This window comes from Gigantopelta aegis, chromosome 5 (assembly GCF_016097555.1).
Source record: "Gigantopelta aegis isolate Gae_Host chromosome 5, Gae_host_genome, whole genome shotgun sequence".
Classification (NCBI taxonomy): domain Eukaryota; kingdom Metazoa; phylum Mollusca; class Gastropoda; order Neomphalida; family Peltospiridae; genus Gigantopelta; species Gigantopelta aegis.
Window position 1 is genome coordinate 2,144,085 of NC_054703.1, and position 21,336 is coordinate 2,165,420.

Consider the following 21,336-nt stretch of genomic DNA (forward strand, 5'->3'; position numbering starts at 1 on the left):
TGCTGACCTCAAAATATTTCACCTCAAAATCACTGAAATGTTAAAGTTTAATTACATTAAAATACAGTGAAACCTCTCAAAACCAGACCCTCTGTAAACCGGAATTCCCTCAAAACCGGACCCTCTGTAAACCGGAATTCCCTCTGTAAACCGGAATTCCCTCAAAACCAGACCCTCTGTAAACCGGAACTCCCTTCAAAACGGACCCTCTGTAAACCGGAATTCCCTCAAAACCAGACCCTCTGTAAACCGGAATTCCCTCAAAACCGGACCCTCTGTAAACCGGAATTCCCTCAAAACTGGACCCTCTGTAAACCGGAATTCCCTCAAAACCGGACCCTCTGTAAACCGGAATTCCCTCAAAACCGGACCCTCTGTAAACCGGAATTCCCTCAAAACCGGACTCTCTGTAAACCGGAATTCCCTCAAAACCGGACATTTTTCAGTTCTTTTTTAAAAATCAGTAAAGAACTTAACCTCACTAAACTGGATACCTCTTAAAACTGGACATTTTACTTGGTCCCGAGGGTGTCTGCTTTAGAGGGGTTTCACTGTAACTTGAAATGCATTTCTGAATACTGACAACTCTCCAGAAGCTGTTAATGACAGTTTACTGAACTAAAACGACCTTCCTGCAGTCAGAAAAAAAGAAATGTTTTATTTAACGACACACTCAACAAATTTTATTTACGGTTATATGGCGTCAGACATATGGTTAAGGACCACACAGATATTGAGAGAGAAAACCCACTGTCGCCACTTTATGGGCTACTCTTTTCAATTAGCAGCAAGGGATCTTTTATAAGTACCATCCCACACAGAGTAGTACATATACCACGCCTTTAATATGCCAGTCGTGGTGCACTGCATGGCTGGAACAAGAAATAGCCCAATTGGCTCACCGATGGGGATCGATCCAGCAGCTGTTAATGACAGTATACTTAACTAAAACGACCTTCCTGCAGTCAGAAAAAAAAACACAGTTCTCATTGTGCCCAAATTAGTGAGATCTAAAACCTTGACATTCTAATTACGGTTACTGTACAGGGTTTTTGCCAGGGGGTAAAACAGGTATGGTGCCATACCCACCTTTTTTTGCAGATTTTATTTTTGTATTTTAACCTTCTGACAAAATTCATAAAGCATTAATTGATCAGAGGAAATATTTTCTTAACCCTAACCCTAAACGTAACTCTTTTTTTTTCTCTCGGGGGAAGTCCCCCATACCCCCTGTTGACTGTGGTTGCATTCAATTCCATAGCGCCACACCCAAAAATTTCTTTCTGGCAGAAACACTGCCATATATGGTGTAGGGTTTTATAGATAACAATAATTTGGACACAACAGGTTTTTTGTCTTGTTCACCAAGGTATTTTTATTGCAGTAATGTTAATAAATTTATAGCTTGTAAAGAGCTGTACGTATTCCAAGTTAATTTGATCTAATTACAAGTACAAGTATACAGAGCCAGCTTTCGCCAAATCATGTATCCGTATTTAAACTTTAAAAATGGCTAAAACCAGTTACTTTGTAATAAAATAACAATTATATAATACCTGAAATTTATCTGCCAAATTAAAATAAAATTCGACAGTTGTTTTCAAAATTCGCAACTGGCGAATTTGGCGAATGCCAGAGCTAGTCTTGTTAAATTGATTTTGAAAGAGAGAGAGTACCTTTAACATGGCCATGTACCACTAAGGTTTCAGACATCATGTCTGTTACGGGCCAGGTCTCTGGATAGCCAGTGGCCTGGTCCGGAACAGAATTGATTTTGAGAGAGAGAGTACTTTTAGCATGCCCATGTTTTCAAGCATGTCTGTCATGGGCCAAGTCTCTGTGATTTTGAGGTGAAATCTTTCGAGGTTAGCATGTTTGTATTTAATTTGGGCTGGCTTATTTTGCCGACTCAGCTTATTAGGTGCAATCTAAATCCTTGCTGGTGTCAGACATATGGTTAAGGACCACACACTCCCAGTGTTGATGCCCTCACCCAGTGTATGGGGCAAGACGTAGCCCAGTGGTAAAGTGCTCTCTTGATGCGCGGTCGATTTGGGATTGATCCCCGTTAGTGAGCCCATTGGGATATTTCTCGCTTTCCAGCCAGTGCACCTAGACTGGTACATCAAAGGCCGTGGTATGTGCTATCCTGTCTATGGGATGATGCATATAAAAGATCCCTTGCTGTTAATCGAAAAGAGTAACCCATGAAGTGGCGACAGCAGATTTCCTCTCCAAATCTGTTTGTTTTATTTAACGACGTCACTAGAGCACATTGATTTTTTATCTTATCATCGGCTATTGGACGTCAAACATATGGTCATTCTGACACTGCTTTTTTTAAGAGGAAACCCGCTGTCGCCACATAGGCTATTCTTTTACGACAGGCAGCAAGGGATCTTTTATTTGTGCTTCCCACAGGCAGGATAGCACAAACCATGGCCTTTGTTGAACCAGTTATGGATCACTGGTCAGTGCAAGTGTTTTACACCTACCCATTGAGCCTTGCAGAGCACGCACTCAGGGTTTGGAGTCGGTATCTGGATTGAAAATCCCATGCCTCGACTGGGATCCAAACCCAGTACCTACCAGCCTATAGTCCGATGGCTTAACCACTGCACCACCGAGGCCGGTCTGATGCCATATAACCGTAAATAAAATGTGTTGAGTGCGTCGTTAAATAAAACATTTCCTTCCTTTCCCCCCAGTGTACAAGCCTGGGGGCTAGCTACGCTAATGTTGTTGAATAGCTCCTATCATAATACCTGTAATCTTAGATATCACCAATCTCACCCTAGACCGAACACATGGATTGTATTTCTACACCCGCCCACAATAAACCTACTTTGTGTAGTGAGAAAGACATTTTTTTTTACTATACAATCAGATCCTGTTATTTACCAACATTTGGAGGTGACATATAGCTGAGCTCAAGCAGAGCTTGAAATAGGAAGTAAAATATGGTCTGCTGCCTTTTTTGTGTTGTTTTTTTTCAAAGGCCAAATGAAATATGTTCTGCTAAGAAAAAATATAACCAGATGTTATTTTTTCAGTTTTTTTTGCCAAAGGCCAAAAGAAATATGTTGTTAAGAAACAAATATGATCTGTTGGGAATAAGATAGCATGGGGTGATGTGAGGGTTCAGTGTGTGACAGGGGCGTAGGCCGGGGGGGGGGGGGGGGGGGGGGGGGTCCAGGAGATTTGGAGGAACACACACACACACACACGCACACACACACAGACATGTGAACGTACACACACTAAAGCAAATGATCCGCTTTCAGAACAAAAGCATACAGCTTTATACATATGGAGTTTCTGATGGTGCAAAAAAATAAATAATAGAAAAAGGGTCCACTTGTTCATATTTTAGTTTTAGTTTTAGAAGGTGCAGGGCTCAAAATAGCAGCCTGCTAGTGCTAAATCCACCAAACACTCACAAGAGTCAGATGTAAAAATAGATATATAGAGGATATTTCATGTTGTTTGTCAAATATGATTTATATCTCATCTCCTGAAGTTTGCAATCATATCTCAGTGTGTGTGATATGATTGCAAACTTCATGAGATGAGATATAAATCATCTTTGACAAACAACATGAAGTTTTCTATTTATTATATAACGTTTGGCAATTTCCCTTTTTAAAATGCCAGCAGCAAAATAGTTCTGGCTTTCTTACAGTGAAGATAACATTTCTACAGTGACGATAACACATTTTAGAGTGAAATAGTGAAAGTTTTACTCTAAAATGAGTTATCGTCACTGAGTGACTGATAACACTTTTATTTCACTGATATTTTAAGATATTTTACTAAATGTTATATAATAAATATGAAATCTTATCTTATCTGCTATTTAACTCAAGGTTCTGTTTCAGATTTTAATTCCTTAATATGATTATCTCATCTGCTATTTAACTCAAGGTTCTGTTTCAGATTTTAATTCCTTAATATGATCATCTCATCTGCTATTTAACTCAAGGTTCTGTTTCAGATTTTAATTCCTTAAAGCCGCGGACCCTAGTTTTAATCTGTTTAGTTAGTTTAGTTAGTCTACAAACCTGTAACATATTTGGATAAAGTTCTAAAAAAGTGAAAAAAGAAAGAAAGAAAGAAATGTTTTATTTAACGACGCACTCAACACATTTTATTTACGGTTATATGGCGTCAGACATATGGTTAAGGACCACACAGATTTGGAGAGGAAACCCGCTGTCGCCACTACATGGGCTACTATTTCCGATTAGCAGCAAGGGATCTTTTATTTGCACTTCCCACAGGCAGGACAGCACAAACCATGACCTTTATTGAACCAGTTAAGGATCACTGTGGTGCAAGTGGTTTACACCTACCCATTGAGCCTTGCGGAGCACTCACTCAGGTTTGGAGTCGGTATCTGGATTAAAAATCCCATGCCTCGACTGGGATCCGAAACCCAGTACTACCAGCCTGTAGACCGACTAGTGAAAACAGGAATAATGCTGTTAGTATAGGGTGTATACTACCAAATCAAATCCCATAGACGACAATAGTAACATATGTGGCTAAAACTCCTACATGCAACGTATCAATCGACACAGACGCCATGGATATAAATACTACCACCCCCTCACCCTTAAAGTGAATCACAAAAAAGTGGGTGTCAAGCTGCTCATTTCTGAGGTAACGGGTAGCGTCTACGACTACCCTAGTTCTGCACAAAATTTGAGTACTTTTTTTTACAGGTACCCGATACATGTTCCAAGCACAAGGCTACTTGACACAGTGGTACTAGATGAAATAAAATTGCATACATTTTTAGCCCACATGAAACTATTTTTTTTTACAACCAACACTCACATTTATAACCAATCACAGGACTTGTGGTGTTCACTTCTCTATCAAAAATTGGGTGCACCTCGAACTTTGACCCAGCCGGACGTTATTTGGTTTAGTACTACCTTAAAGGGACTACATGTATATCCTGTGTTAACTGGCACTGTAACATGTATATTTATGACATACGGAGCCTTTTTATGACTAAACATATGGCTGGTAGGTACAGGGTTCGCAGCCCGGTACCGGCTCCCACCCAGAGCCAGTTTTAATCACTCAGTGGGTAGGTGTAAGACCAGTACACCCCTTTCTCTCTCACTAACAATGAACTGTGCTGGACTGACAGCCCAGACAGCCGAGGTTTGTGCCCAGGACAGCGTCCTTGAACCGTAATTGGATATAAGCACAAAAATAAATTGAAATAAAAATGTGACATGTTTATGGCATACGGAGTCTTTTTTATTTTTATGACTAAACATAAGGCGGGTAGATACAGGGTTCACGGTCCGGTGCCGGCTCCCACCCAGAGCGAGTTTTATAATGACTCAATGGGTAGGTGTATAAGACCATTACATCCTCTTCTCTCTCTCTCACTAACCACTAACAGCTAACCCACTGTCTGGACAGACAGCCCAGGACAGCGTGCTTGTACCTTAATTGGATATAAGCACAAAAATAAGTTGAAATGAAATGAATGACTAAAATATATTAAAGGGACTATTATCGTAAGACACCCTCTTCTTTTTCACTAACAATTAACAACTAACCCTATGTCCTGGACAGACAGCTGAGGTGTGTGTGCCCAGGACAGCGTGCTTGAACTTTAATTGGATATAAGCACAAAAATAAATTGAAATACAAATGTGACATGTTTATGGCATATGGAGTCTTTTTTTTTATATGACTAAACATAAGGCTGGTAGGTACAGGGTTCGCAGCCCGGTACCGGCTCCCACCCAGAGCGAGTTTTAATGACTCAATGGGTAGGTGTATATAAGACCATTACACCCTCGTCTCTCTCTCACTAACCAGTAACCCACTGTCCTGGACAGACATCCCAGATAGCTGAGGTGTGTGCCCAGGACAGCGTGCTTGAACCTTAATTGGATAAAAGCACGAAAATAAGTTGAAAATGAAATGAATGACTAAAATATATTAAAGGGACTATTATCCTAAGTTTGCTACTACTGTAACATATGTTTATGATTTATGGAGCTTTTTTTTTTATAAATAAAATGACTGTATCCAGTGTTTGCTGACACTTTAACATGTTTATAACATACGAAGCGTTCTTTAGAGCTAATGGGGCGGGACGAAGCAGCACAGTGGTAAAGCGTTCACTCGATATTGCGGTCGGTCTAGGATTGATCCCCATCGGTGGGCCCATTGGACAATTTCTCGTTCCAGTCAGTGCACCACGACTGGCATATCAAAGGCTGTGGTATGTACTACCCTGTATGTGGGATGGTGCATATAAAAGATCCCTTGCTGCTAATCGAAAAGAGTAGCCCATGAAGTGGCGACAGCGGGTTTCCTCTCTCAATATCTGTGTGGTCTTTCTTCTTCTCCTTTAGAACTAAAGTTACATACAGTAGTACAGAATGTGTCATCTACCTAATATTTGTAGTAGCCCAAACTGGGTTTAATTTCAAAAAAGTTAATTTTGCTTGACGGCACCACTGGAAGGAAATGTTTTATTTAACAACGCACTCAACACATTTTATTTACAGTTATATGGCGTCGGACATATAGTTAAGGACCACACAGATACTAAGAGAGGAAACCCGCTGTTGCCACTTCATGGGCTACTCTTTTTTATTAGCAGCAAGGGATCTTTTATATGCACCATCCCACAGACAGGATAATACATACCACAGCCTTTGTGACACATACCAGTTGTGGGGTACTCGCTGGAATGAGAAATAGCTCAATGGGCCCACCGAAGGGGATCGATCCCAAACCAACCGTGCATCAAGCGATGCTGTACCACTGAGCTACGTCGTGCCCCCAACAACAACATTGAAGTTTGTTTTGTTTAACAACACCACTTGAGCACACTGATTTATTAATCATCGGCTATTGGATGTCAAACATATGGACAGTCATAGAGATGAAACCCGCTGTTTTTCCATTCGTAGCAAGGGATCTTTTATATGCACCATCCCACAGACAGGATAACACATACCACAGCCTTTGACATACCATTTGTGGTGCACTGGCTAGAGCGAGAAATAGCCCAGTAGGCCCACCGAAGGGATCGATCTTAGACCGACCATGCATCAAGCGAGCATTTTCCCACTGGGCTAAGTCCCGTCCTCCATTGAAGTATATTGATTAATTAAACATCGGCTATTGGAAGTCAAACATTTGGTAATTCTGACACGGCTTCTGACAAGAGGAAACCCGCTACATTTGTCCTAATGCAGCATGGATTCTTTTATATTTACTTTCCAGCAGACAGGAAAGCATATACCACAGCCTTTAATTGGCCAGTTGTGGTATACTGGTTGGAACGAGAAAAACCCCAGTCAGTTGAATGGATCCACAAAGGTGGTTCAATCCTGCGACGCAAGCACCTCAAGCGAGCACTCAACCGACTGACCTAATTCCAGGCCCTGTTTATGGAGCCTTTTTGATGACTAAAATTGCATATTAAAGGGACTACATTCTGTTTGTTGCCAATTGTAACATACAGACTTTTTGATGACTAAAACTGCACATTAAAGGGACTATATATTCTGTTTATTACCAATTGTAACGTGTTTATGACATCAGACTTTTTGATGACTAAAATTGCATATTAAAGGGACTACATTCTGTTTGTTGCCAATTGTAACATGTTTATGACATACAGACTTTTTTATAACTAAAATTACATACAGACTGTACAAATTATTAAAGATATTATCTTGTTCAGAACATCTGCAATGTCTGTATAAATAAGATATTTGTAGTCATCCTAATGTTTGTAGCAGCCCAAACTGGATCAAATTTCTAATAACTGCACATATTGTACATGAACGTAGGAAAAAAACAAAAACATTACAAAGTAAAATGAAAGCTGACTGCTATAAACATTAACACATGGCTGCAATCACAATGGATATATACAGACACTGGTATTCTGAACAAGAAAATGTCATTGAACTATGTAACGTTAGTCACTAAAAAAAAATGCTAGATGAACACATCTTACAATGGCTGAAAACTCGGGAATATAACACAGAATAAAGGCTGTTACATAATTCAGGGGCAGAAGTGGGGGACATGCTCACCCCCTGCCTCACACCCCCACTCCACCCCACCCCCATTTTTCCAGTTATTTTGCTCAGCAGGCTGTATAAATATGCTTTATTTGAACAGCTGAAATTCAAATTTTTTTTAGAAGAGCATCCTCCCGAACCACACCCCCTTCACTCAAAGAGGTTCAATTTCTATCTCCCAGGACATCACACTGAAAAAGCACCCCCTTTTTCAAATTCCACAGGAAGCCCCCCCAAACAAAAACTGCAAGCTTAATAAATAGCTGGTAACAACCTTGCAGCAAGGTAGTAACTACCACGTTTCGAGCTAGTATTTGGAACCTTTTTACAACCTTGCCGCAAGCTTGCGACGAGCTTCTTGCAACCTTGCGACGAGCTTCCTGCATGCAAGCTTATTCAGTTTAAGCTAGTATTTGGAACCTTTTTACAACCTTGCCGCAAGCTTGCGGGAAGCTTGTTGCAACCTTGCCGCAACCTTGCGACGAGCTTCCCGCAAGCTTATTCAGTTTAAGCTAGTATTTGGAACCTTTTTACAACCTTGCTGCAAGCTTGCGACGAGCTTCCCGCAAGCTTGCGACGAGCTACCCGCACGCTTGCGACGAGCTTCCCGCAAGCTTGCGACAAGCTTCCTGCAAGCTTGCGACGACCTACCTACAAGCTTGCATCAGTGGCAGCCATCTTGCATCTTGTATAATTCTTTAAAAAACACAACAATGGTTTTAAAGTGAAAAACATGAACAGTTAAAACAAAAAAATAGGTGCTACATGTTGTTAAGATACTTAGGCTACAAAATTAGTTTACCTGTCTGATAGACATGTTCCATTTATGTGGGATAGTCTTGACTAAACTAATATGCTAAAAAGCTCCTGGTCCTATATTCTTCTTCTTCTTCTTGTTTTAGGTTATATTCCTCCACTATCTGGAGATCCACACTGTGGTGTAAAGTGATTTGTTTGTTTCTTCTTGTTTTCTTTTTTCTCCTGTTCCACCAAGCAGGATTCAACCAAACTTGGTCCAAATGATCCTCTTATAGATCTGACCAAGAGTTATTATTTTTCAGGCCAATAAAAATTCCAAGATGGCCACCCTGGCCTCTGAATAACTGAGACATTTTTAACTTTTACTCAAGTTCCACCATGCAAATTTAAACCATATGTATTCCTAATGATCCTCTCATGGCCCTGACCAAGTTTGTTATTTTTTCGGGCAGATTTAAAATCAAGATCGCTGCCCTGGCCTCTGATTGACATCGAAATAGGTCAAGAATGGTCATTCAGCTTACCAGGAGGTTACCATATGATATGTCAACAAAGTCGAGAATGGAACTTGGTTCGAGAATGGAACTTGGTTCGCTGCCAATTGTTTGGGGTATTTTTCACAAAAATAACACAACTTAAATTTGTATTAATTGTGTGTTGTTTAATTATAAATTTACACACAGATGTTTTGAGTATAATGAGAATAATGGTATGTACAGTATGAATTATATTATAAACAAGGTATCAGCATATTTATGAAGATATTATAATGCAGTGTTCCTGCCAGAAAGAAATTTCTGGGTATGGCGCTATGGAATTGAATGCAACCACAGTCAACAGGGGGTAGGGGGGGGAGCCTCCCCCAGACAGAAAATGGGTTACGTTTAGGGTTAGGGAACTTTAAGAAAATCATACAGTAATGATAAGAGCAATTACTTGTGTCAAAATTTAACTTTAAATAAAATAAAAAAAATCAGCAAAACAATTTGGGTATGGCGCCATACCTGTTTTACCCTCTGGTAGAAACCCTGTAATGGGAATTGCAGTAGACTCCATTATAAATACATATGTGGTAACCTACATACATGTAGGTTACCAGGCCAGCTATTTATGGTATCCTGTATATATGGGTTATACCATGCACTAGGCTTACTTTTCTATGCCCGACACTAGACCTCATTGATTTATTAATCATCAGCTATTGGATGTCAAACATTTGGTAATTTTTAAACAGTTAGAGAGAAAACCTGCTACATTTTTCCACTGGAATTGGGAAATTGTTTAACTTGCACATTCAGAGCAAGCTGTTGTAGCGCATGCCATTTTTCCATTAGCAGCCAGGGATCTTTTATATATGCACAATCCAACAGACATGATAGCACACACCAGCAATTGTTATATAAGTTGTGGTGCACTGGCTGGAACAGCACAATGGGCAATTGACAGGATGGATCCTAAATAGACCTACCAACCGACCGAGCATAAGGCGAGTGCTTAACCACTGGGCTACATCCCGCCCTCCAATAAATGTGTGGTAACCTTTAATGTCAATGACATGTACTAGCTTGTTCGAGATATTTATTCTATACTGATCCAACCTTTTATATGTTGCTCAGGGCTCAAGTAAAACTCAATTAAAACATGGCCTGCTTTTCTTTCTTAAAGGGACATTCCTGAGTTTGATGCATTGTAAGATGTTTCTCTTAAAGGGACATTCCTGAGTTTGATGCATTGTAAGATGTTTCTCTTAAAGGGACATTCCTGAGTTTGATGCATTGTAAGATGTTTCTCTTAAAGGGACATTCCTGAGTTTGATGCATTGTAAGATGTTTCTCTTAAAGGGACATTCCTGAGTTTGATGCATTGTAAGATGTTTCTCTTAAAGGGACATTCCTGAATTTGCTGCATTGTAAGATGTTTCCGACTAATAAAATATTTCTGAGATTAAACTTGCATATTAAATATATTTTCTTGTATATAATATCATTGCCTGTATATTTAATGTGTTTCTGGTCGTCTTAATATTTGTAAGAAGCCCAAACTGGATTTTGTTTTCAAATAATTTCGTACATACGAAAAAATATATTTTAGGAAATATAATGAAATTTAACCTAGAAACAAATATTAGAACGATCAGAAACACGTTTAATATACAGCCAGTAATATATTATGCATAAAAATATATTTGATATGTAATTACAATCGTTAAAAAGTCTGTTAGTCGATAACATCTTAAAAATTGTTGCAAACTCAGGAATGTCCCTTTAAAAGGTCAAAAGAAGTACCTGTATATCCTGCTACAATGAAACTCCTCTAAACCGGACACCTTCTGGACCAAATAAAAAGTCTGGTTTTAAGAGGTATCCGGTTTAGAGAGGTTCTCATATGTGCAGTTATTTAAAAATGTTTCATGAAAAACTGCCGTTTTTGAGGGGTTACTGTTTACAGAGAGTCCGGTTTTGAGAGATTTCACTGTACAAAAAAAAAAAATGTCTGGATGGAAATAAAGACAGAATGGGGTGAGTGCATGGAGGGTTTGGGACAGTACACTGTGTGAAAAATTAGGATCTTTCAGATGTATTTTAAAGCATCAATTATGGAATTAAAATATAGGTCAGGTCATAGGGTTTAAGAAGCTGCTGTAGAACACGCTTGTCATGGGCACAGGTGTCGACTCACGCCAGCTCCTCTGTCCAGAACAGGAAAGTGGTTGGGGGGAGGGGGTGTGTGTGTGTGAGAGGGCGGGTTGATAGCTGGCAGGGGTGTTTGTAGAGTTACTGAATTTTGAAAAATGTCTCATAGGATTGAGATCAAAGATGAAACTAGTTTGCACAATTTCCTGAGGTAATTTCGGCACATAATTTGGAATTAAGACAACAAAATCATGAGCTAAATAAATGTAGAAGATGAGATTATAATCATACATACATCTTTCACTTGTAGGTCTAAAACATGGGACTAGTTTTCGCTATTCACAGGTTGCAATTTTAAGCCCCGTTACTCCATATATATATATAGAAGGGCTCCTAGATTATGGTAGCCCCACTCCCATGGCTAGTGATATTCAATATTGGGCTAGTAAATAACTACTGTTGACATGCCAGACGGCTAGTGAATTTTGTTTTTGTCAAATGTTGCAGTTAAGTCTATTTTGTAAATATGAATATCCTGCCTTCACCCCAACCCCCAATGTTAGTGTTTTTAACGTCTATCTGCCTCTTTTGGTGACATATCCAACTATTACTACTGTAATTATTTAATAAAATTATATTAACATAAAGTAATGTAGAGCTAGTAAAACAAATTAATTCACTGATCCCATGGCTAGTGGAATTTATAAAAATTCTATAAGCCCTGCTTTTTCTAGACGATGCCATAAACGTGTCGTACCATATATATAACTGTAAATAAAATAAATAGTGTCGTTAAATAAGACATTTCTTCTTTCCTTCTTTCCTCAACAATTATCTTTTCTACATGTCATATAAGTTATAACCGTAAATCAAATATGTTTAGTCCATTGTTAAATTAAAGAGTTTGTCCTTCCTTAAAGGGTAAATACCCTAGTTTTTAAACACTAACACATATTTGTGACTATTATAACCGTTTTTGATAACGTAAATCATACTTTATTTTATTGTTTAGATGTGTTGTTGGTCATCCTGGTGTTTTTAATATCACAAAATGCATTTGTGATATTTTTAAAAACGCACGTGCATCTGAGAAGTAACAGATATGCAGTCGAGTTTTAGTCTATTTTTAGAGGGTATATTTCACCATTTCAAAGTCACAGACTCATGTTTCACTCAATTGTAACTTTATCCAAATGTGCTACAGGTTCGTAGATCAACTAAACTTAGTGTTAATTTTAACGGGTTGAAACTAGGGCATGTCCCTTTAACATAAATACTTTTATCTACATAAAAATTTCACTTAGCACAGCTTTATAAATCTCTCTAATTTGGGTGCTACAGTTGCTGTTGTTTTTCAATCTGTTCTGAGCACAATCAACGTCTTTCTATCGCAGTACTCAATGCTATAAACAGCAGCTGAGCCTGTTGAGGTGTAGATATTCAGAAAAGCATTTCAAGTTCAATTGTAATCTAATTAAATCAGAACATTTCAGTCGGTTTTTTCAAGGTGTAATGTTTTGAGGTCAGTATATAACTGGGGCATGATTATTTCAACATGTATGTGTATTTTTGGCACAATGTTTATCGTCTTCACTTCGGCGCAATTAAAAGCCATTTTATTTACGGTTATATGGTGTCTGACATATGGTTACGGACAACACATATATTGAGAGAGGAAACCCCAGGGGACATTTTAAAATCTTAGGTAACCAGAAGTCAGTTCATGTCAGTTTTACTCAGGTAACAGACTGTTTGGGTACGTGAATATAGTTCTCGTAACCGATCAGTTACGCCTACCTAATCCTAAAACACTTGAACTACGGTTCTGTGCTACATTCGTGGTTCAAATGTATTTAAAAACAAACTGATTTTCACTTGCATTAAGTGATACTTTTAATTTTAGAATGTAATTGTTCACCATGTAACCGATTGGCTGTTCTCGTGATTTTAAAGTTGCATAACAACCACGCGAACAGAACAATGGTTCTCGTGAAATATTATGACCTGAAACCTGCTGTCGCCACTTCATGGGCTACTCTTTTCGATTAGCAGCAAGGGATCTTTTATATGCACCATCACAGACAGGATAGCACATACTATGGCCTTTCATGCATATACCAGTAGTGATGCACTGGCTGGAGCAAAAAATTCCACCACCTGAAAGGTAAAGGTGACACAATAAATTTTATTTGAAACTTCATGTGATTGCTCGCTTAGCCCCATTTCAGAAGAGTGATCTTCAGCTCGCCTAGCATCATTTCAGGAGAGTGATCTTCAGCTCGCCTAGCATCATTTCAGGAGAGTGATCTTCAGCTCGCCTAGCATCATTTCAGAAGAGTGATCTTCAGCTCGCCTAGCATCATTTCAGAAGAGTGATCTTCAGCTCGCCTAGCATCATTTCAGAAGAGTGATCTTGAGCTCGCCTAGCATCATTTCAGGAGAGTTATTTTCGGCTCGCCTCGATTTCTCGCCTAGCACCATTTCAGGAGAGTGATCAGCTGCTTGCCTTGATTGCTCACCTGGCATATTTCAGGGGGAGTGATCTTCAACTCGCCTTGATTGCTCACCTAGCACCATTTGAGGAGAATGATCAGCAGCTAGCCTTGATCGCTCACCTAGCACCATTTCAGGAGAGTGATCTTCAGCTCGCCTTGATTTTGCTTATGGTCAAGATTGTACATGCATCACGTAATCTCTTATCAGTATACTGGCATACGGGTGGGCAATGGCCCACCCCCAATCACACCTCTATTTTTCTCCCATCTCCTTACTTAACCTGACAACATGAAGTGAACACTTTGCTGGAATAATAACATCAGACACAACATGATCCCATAATACCTGAAAAAATCAGGAATGAATTCTCATAGACAGTATATGGGGTCCCAGCCTTCCCCATAAAATATGATCTATGCAAATTGCTTACCAAGATAATCCAATGCAGTTAGTCTAGACCAAGAAAAGTGGGGCGCTAAAAGTTGTCATTAGATTAGTGATCAGTCGTCAGTGGTTACAGAAAGATAATGCCTAACCAACCTGGGAATCTTAACGTTCTAATCAGAGGTTGAGCAAGCCGTTGTGAAGCACATGACCTGAAGTCCTCGAAATAAGCTGTAGTCAACATACAACCCAGGGTTTCTGCCAGAGGGTAAAACGGCTATGGCGCCATACCCAAATTTTGGGGCAGATTTTTTTTTTTAAGTTAACCTTTTGACAAAATTAATTACTCATATCATTACTGTATGATTTTCTTAACCCTAACCCTAAACGTAACCCATTTTCTTTCTGGAGGAGCCCCCCCCCCCCCCCCCCCCCCCCCCATAACCCCATGTTGACTGTGGTTGCATTCAATTCCATAGCGCCATACCAATAAATTTGTTTCTGGCAGAAACACTGGCTATGAAATTGTGTTGTGAATTCCAATGAATTATATTTGTTCCTATTATGTGTTTGTTTTTTGACAGATAAACTATGAGTACTTGATAGTGGCAATGGGATTACAGCTGAACTATCACCATGTAAGTAATGCATGTTTACTCAGTGACGAAACAAAGGAGTGTCCCCGAGTGTCTTGTGATATCATAATTTATAAGCACGAGTTGATAAAAGTATGAAATCCGAGTGCTGATAAATTATGTCGTAACAAGACACAAGGAAGGTATTCAATTTATCATCCATTATGATTCTTTTCATTTGCGACAACTGTAAGCAATGTCAGTAATGTGGCTTGAATGTCACTGTATCTGGCAGCAGTAAACAGTGGCGTGACGTCACTAATGATAGGTTTAGCGTTGAAACAAACACAGTGACGTAGCAAAATGTATGTCTTGTGATTAAAATTTGACCAATCAAGATTATAAGAAGTGATATCTCCTAGGAGAATATCATAAGAGATATTACCTGCCAGAGGGTAAAATGGGTATGGCGTTATACCCCGATATTTTGGCAGATTTTTTTTTTTACGTTAACCTTTTGACAAAATTAATTACTCTTATCATTAATGTATTATTTTCTTAACCTTAACCCTAAACATAACCCATTTTCTTTGTGGGGGAGGCCCCCCATACCCCCTGTTGACTGTGGTTGCATTCACTTCCATAGTGCCACACCCAAAAATTTCTTTCTGGCAGAAACACTGTAACCACAGGGCTCGAACTTAAAAACTTTTTACCTACAGCAATTTTAGTTTTGGGTTTTTGTTTTTTTTTTTTTGGGGGGGGGGGTTTAATTTGCCATAGGTAAAATGCTCAACAACAGTAAGTTTGAGCCTGGATGCTCCCAGTAATTTTAAATCACTAACGTCAGTGTGGTACAGGCCAGCAAACGCCAGAACATATCCTATAACAATGTCCACTATATACAACTCGGAGAGAAGCCAATTCTGGCCGCATGGAACAGAACTACATCAGAAACTCTGGGCACGGTTTCTACAATGTTTATAAAATCCACTAGCCATGGGATCAGTGATTTTTAGAAATTTACTAGCCATGATTAAAAATTCACTACCCCTACTTTACTTTAAGTTAATACAATTTTACTAAATAATAATAATAATCAGATATATATGTCACCTAAAGAGGGAAATAGAGCTTAACAACACTAACTTTGGGGGATGGGGTGATGGCAAGATATTCATATTTACAAAATAGACTTGACTGCAACATTTGACCCAAAAACAATTCACTAGCCCTCGGGCATGGCAATAGTAGTTATTTACTAGCCCAACATTGAATATCAATATAGCCATGGGAGTGGGGCTACCATAATCTAGAAGCCCTGTCTGGGGATCCAGGGAGGACATGCAAACAACTGCCCAATTCATCACTCAAATCAGAATAGCTGTATGAGACAATTTTTACAAATTTAAATGAAGAAGAAGAAATCATTAACTTTTGCAACAAATATAAAAACCAAAAATAGTCCTTTCATTCAACAGTAATAATTTCTATCTATCGGCAAAAAAAATGCCATTGGTGAAGCCCCTGGCCAATGGCAAATCATACTGCAACTGTGGTAATTGCTGTCGATGCCATCGTTAAGTTCGAGCCCTGGACTGATATTTAACAAATAGTTGAAGTATTTTTTTGGCAGGTACTTGCAGCCACTGGACAAAGTTTGAGGGTGAAACTCACACCTTAAAACATTTACCAGTTGACAGTTCGTACATATATTGTAGTAGAGGGCCAGGGCATGGATAGAATAATTTTTGGGGGGAATGGCAAGTGTTTGCTTCTATATTAATAACAAAACCAGGCCTCTAGTAATTGAATATTTGTATAAGGCCAAACAAAAAAATAGGTGTGTTTCCGGTCGACCGACCGTCCCTAGTTTTACCCCCCCACCCCACCCTAAATTTTTTTCTCTCTTAAACTGAAAAAAAAAAAATGAAAAATGAAAAAAAAGAAGTAAAAATAAAAGAGGACAACATCACCAAACAAGAGTATTTCCTTCCTTGCATAATGTTTACGTACTATTATACGATACATTTTGCACATGTAATTCCCTTCCGAAAAACATCGAGAAATTATGGAAAAGCTTTTGTAATAGAGTTCCTTCCCCTGATTAGCTACCACCGAACAGCTTGGTCGGTCACGGAAGTAACCGAATGTATGAACATAGCCTTTTGCACCTACATTTACAAGGACTCTTTCCAAACTCTACATAAACACAGACAAAAAACAACATTTTAAACATGTTTATGCCACAAATCCATATATATTATTTATAGATAATGTTATATAAGTACACACACAAGGAAAGGAAAAAAAAAAAAACCTACCTACCTACCTACCCTAATTTTGGGGGGGAGGGTGCAATCGGAAACACACCTAAAAAAAAAATTGGCCTACGTCATTTATGGGTTACGCAGAAATAAATTCAGGTAACCCATTTACTTTTTGCATATAGCCCGTTATGTCCATGTAAATAATGAGCTAAATTTAATGTGCGAATGGAAAACAGGTTACGCTAAATTAGATTTGTGTGTGAACAACGCACAAATGAAATTGTAGATCTCACTATTTTCAGAGGCCTGAAAACTTAGGGCACCAAACCCAAATATTTTTGCAGATTTTGTTTTTTAAGTTTCAACTTTTTGACAAAATTAATTACTCTTATATCATTATTATATGATTTTCTTAACCTTAACCCTAAACATAACCCATTTTCTTTCTGGGGGAGGACCCCAATATACCCCCTGTTGAGTGTGGTTGTATTCAACGTCACAGTGCCTTTACCAAAAATTTATTTCTTGCAGAAACACTGAGTGACAAATTTAATTTTTTCAGAAGAAGGGCATAAAAGCAACTTGCTATCTATCAAGTTTTCTCAGACAAAAACTACTTAACCTTGGCCTCAAGTCATTTGTTGCATATATGCACAGTGTTCGAGATTAACGGTATCCCGATATCCCGGGGATACCAGAATTTAATTTTGGATACCAGACTTCAAGAACCCAGTATCCCACCGGGATGCCATATAATACTAAATTCTCAGGTGGGATACCAAATTTTGAAATGTTAGCATCCAATTGGGATACTGGCCAAAAAATTTAATCTCGAACACTGATGCATGAACACTTGTTATTGATAATTTCACTATTTCTTATACATGGAATGTGGACCATGTGGGAAGGACCATAACATTTTCTTGCCGTTGACACCGTCTGATTTTCAGGCCATAAGGAGGACAGCCACAACACTTAAATCATTAAGTGGTTTCTCAGTCGGAGATTGCCGAATCCATAAAAAAAAAAAATGTTTTCATTGCTCAAATAAAATATAACTTGTATTGTATGTATCAAACATACAAATGGATACAGGTATGGGACAAAATAGAGGCTGTTAAAATACTGTTAAATTATGTTACGGTAACTGTCATACGTTTTCTGTCAGTTGGTTTTTCGTACACACAAAGCAGGTTGTTTCCTTTGATGTCCAGTGTGCAGACTAATTGTTGGGAGTTTTTTTATGTGTGGGAAAAAAGTGTGCATTTGGAAATAGTGGAGATAGGTGCTGTAAAATATAGTAGGGTGCAGGAAAATAAAGGAGGGCGGAAGAACGTGAAAGGAGGGCAGCAAAATGCTTAAATGGAGCAACGAGAACACTGGGGGTGTTCCCGCCTGTAACATTTTCAAAGATATCTACTTTAGGGTGATATTGTCAGAGTATTAAACCAAAAGGACACTAAAATACAGGCTAACTTTTATTTCATTCTACATTCTTAGAATTAAATATCTTTATCACTCATTTCAACCTGAGCTCCGTTTTGTCTAATTTTGTGCCATTACCAAGGTCGCGGGCTTGTCTATTGCCAACAGCCAACCAATGAAATTGTTGAGTAAACTGAAGCCAAATATGAAAATGTTCTTTATTATTTTTTATACTCGAATAGTTTATATGTATTCATTTTAAAGATATTTTAAATATCATAGACTTATGTTCCTACAGTGCAGGCATCGGTTCTATGGCGATGTATGTAATTTTGCCACTGTGGATGAAAGCATGAATATATAACAGAAGAATGCTATGATCGTACAAAAACAAAAAACATCCAAACCGACAATTGTTTTCTTTCCATTTGCAACATTTGACTAACTAATATTGGGCCATCACTAATCTATTATATAACGCATCCATGACATTAATATACCTACCGATATTATTTTTATTCAAGTTAAATAATAAGTTTAATGCGATTTTTTTCTGTACACTGGCTCCCCAAAAGTGTTACTGTACTAGTAAAGTAAATGTAATGCAAAACGGCAGTCTTAATGTGGGTAGCAGACGTTTCGTCCACAAGCCAGTTCGCCACAAACCGGTTCGACCCCACTACATGCATATGATGAAATCGTGCATATGTGGCAATGTATCTACATAAAAAGTAACATTGGTCCCAAGTTTGTTTGTCACTTTATTGCTAATCTGTAGATGGGAGTCTTAAACTGTAATAGAATATTTGCTAATAAAGTGGGGTTTTTTGGTGAACTTGTTGATGATTTTTGATGTGTGTAGGTAGGTAGTCTTTTTATGAGGAAGTTCCAATTCACATATAAATAATGATATACTCATTTGTATTGTCATTTTTCAAATATATGTCAAACATGACATTTTTTGCACTGTTTAAAATTACTTTTATGAAAATGATGTTTTCGCATGCTTTAAATTATTGTTTTGAAAAGGGTGTTTGCACACATAAAAATGAAAATATCAGAAAAATATTTCCATTAGGTTGGTCGCCCTGAAAATATGACACCTCTGCTTGAGACTTTAATTGAGGTCATGGCAATGCCATACTAACTGCATGCATGTGAATCGTGATGTCATTAATGATTTTAGTCCAGTCTAGATTTTAGTCTTGTTTTATATAACTCATAAGGAGGGTGCCGATTCTTGCTATATACTATATTGCCACTACCACCCTTATTCTTGGTTAGTATGAAGTGGGGAAAGAGAGGGGTGGGGCCCCTACACTAGATATTGTCAGATACATGTGCAGGAATCTTAGCTAGGGGTCTCGACTGTGATGACCAAAGTTTATTGGGGAGGGCTGAGCCATGCTCCCACAAAATATATTGGAAAAAAAATGAAAATATGCTCAAGAAGGGAGGGGTGTCGATTCCTAAAACCCTCCCCTGGCAAGGCTGCGCACATCCCTGTTTGCCCCCCCCCCCCCCCCCCCGATGTTCCTACTGGCCTGTGACCGTTTCGAGAAGTAGGCAACTACAGTTTAGTTTTTAACTTGGCCTTACATTGTTACAATTACACGCTCTCACCCACCCTGTTAGGTTGTATGAAAGTTGTCTAATAAAACCTAATAGTACGATTTAGAGTACCTGGTTAACCTGACAACATGAAGGGAACACTTTGTTAGGAGTGCCAACAGCTATCGTGATGTGTCCCGCGATAAAAATATTTTAAAAAACTGCGTGACTTTTCAACGATAGTGTGTATGTACACCACGCTTTATAACCCACCGTCGTATTTATAAGTCTTACAAATGACGTGTACTTACTTCGGCGGGATCAATAACTGCTATCTGTCCCTTGCCAAGTTTTCTGGCGAACTTTGCAGCTGTACTGCACCCTCCGGCGCCGCCCCCCACCACAACCAACTTGTATGATTTCCTCTCCCTCACAGTCGAAGTGGAAAAGCATTTTGTGCCGAGAGTGATGCATTTTGCGCCCTGCAGCGTTATCAACGCTTTTAAAGTCGCCATAATAGCTAGTCTATGCGAAAAAGTTATGAATGTAAAATCCACACGAAATGACAAGACCCGATTAAACAATTATATAAATTCACAACACAACCAGCCCTACATATCCAACTCCGTAAAATGGTGACGTAATTTATTTTCTCCGTTCGCTCGCTCGCTACCGTTATCTCGACAGTGATTGGGCATCGATTCTGCAGTACCGATAAGAACGACCAATGAAAATTTATCACCCATTCGCGACAGCTGCGGAAGGGGTTAACTGTAACAACCTCGTTTTCAACGTTGTTCTTTGTACGTTTATGTAGTATTATTTAAAGTGTCTGAATGGCTTTTTGAGCCATTAACCATTCATGACATTTGAGCTTGAGTAGTTATGTGTGCATGTGAACTTCACACTAGATTTGTATTAAATGGTCACGGTATTTATTTCAATACTACAAAACACAGTTAAACTAGCAACAAATGGGCCTAATGAAATCTATAGTTATAACCGATTGGATATGAATCAGTTTTTTAATTCTAGATCAAAGCTCTCACAAAATTAGTGTTTTTATTATTTCTTTTAATCAGTGAATCATTATTAAAAATATATATGACACTAACGTTAAAAACTTAAAGTTTAGAATAAATAAAAACAAAGCCTTTTTTTTTCT

The 21,336-nt window shown here is 38.6% G+C and overlaps 1 protein-coding gene across 3 annotated transcripts in view; it reads right to left on the reverse strand.

Moving 5' to 3' along the window:
• Positions 1-20,793, reverse strand: part of LOC121373313 (sulfide:quinone oxidoreductase, mitochondrial-like) — an 84,650-nt gene extending 63,857 nt beyond the window's left edge. For all 3 annotated transcript variants that reach the window (XM_041499877.1, XM_041499876.1, XM_041499878.1), the window contains exon 1: positions 20,483-20,793. In XM_041499877.1, coding sequence (XP_041355811.1) covers positions 20,483-20,686 — 204 coding nt within the window. In that variant the 5' untranslated portion in view covers positions 20,687-20,793. The remainder of the gene's footprint in view (positions 1-20,482) is intronic.
• Between the last annotated feature and the right edge of the window lie 543 nt (positions 20,794-21,336).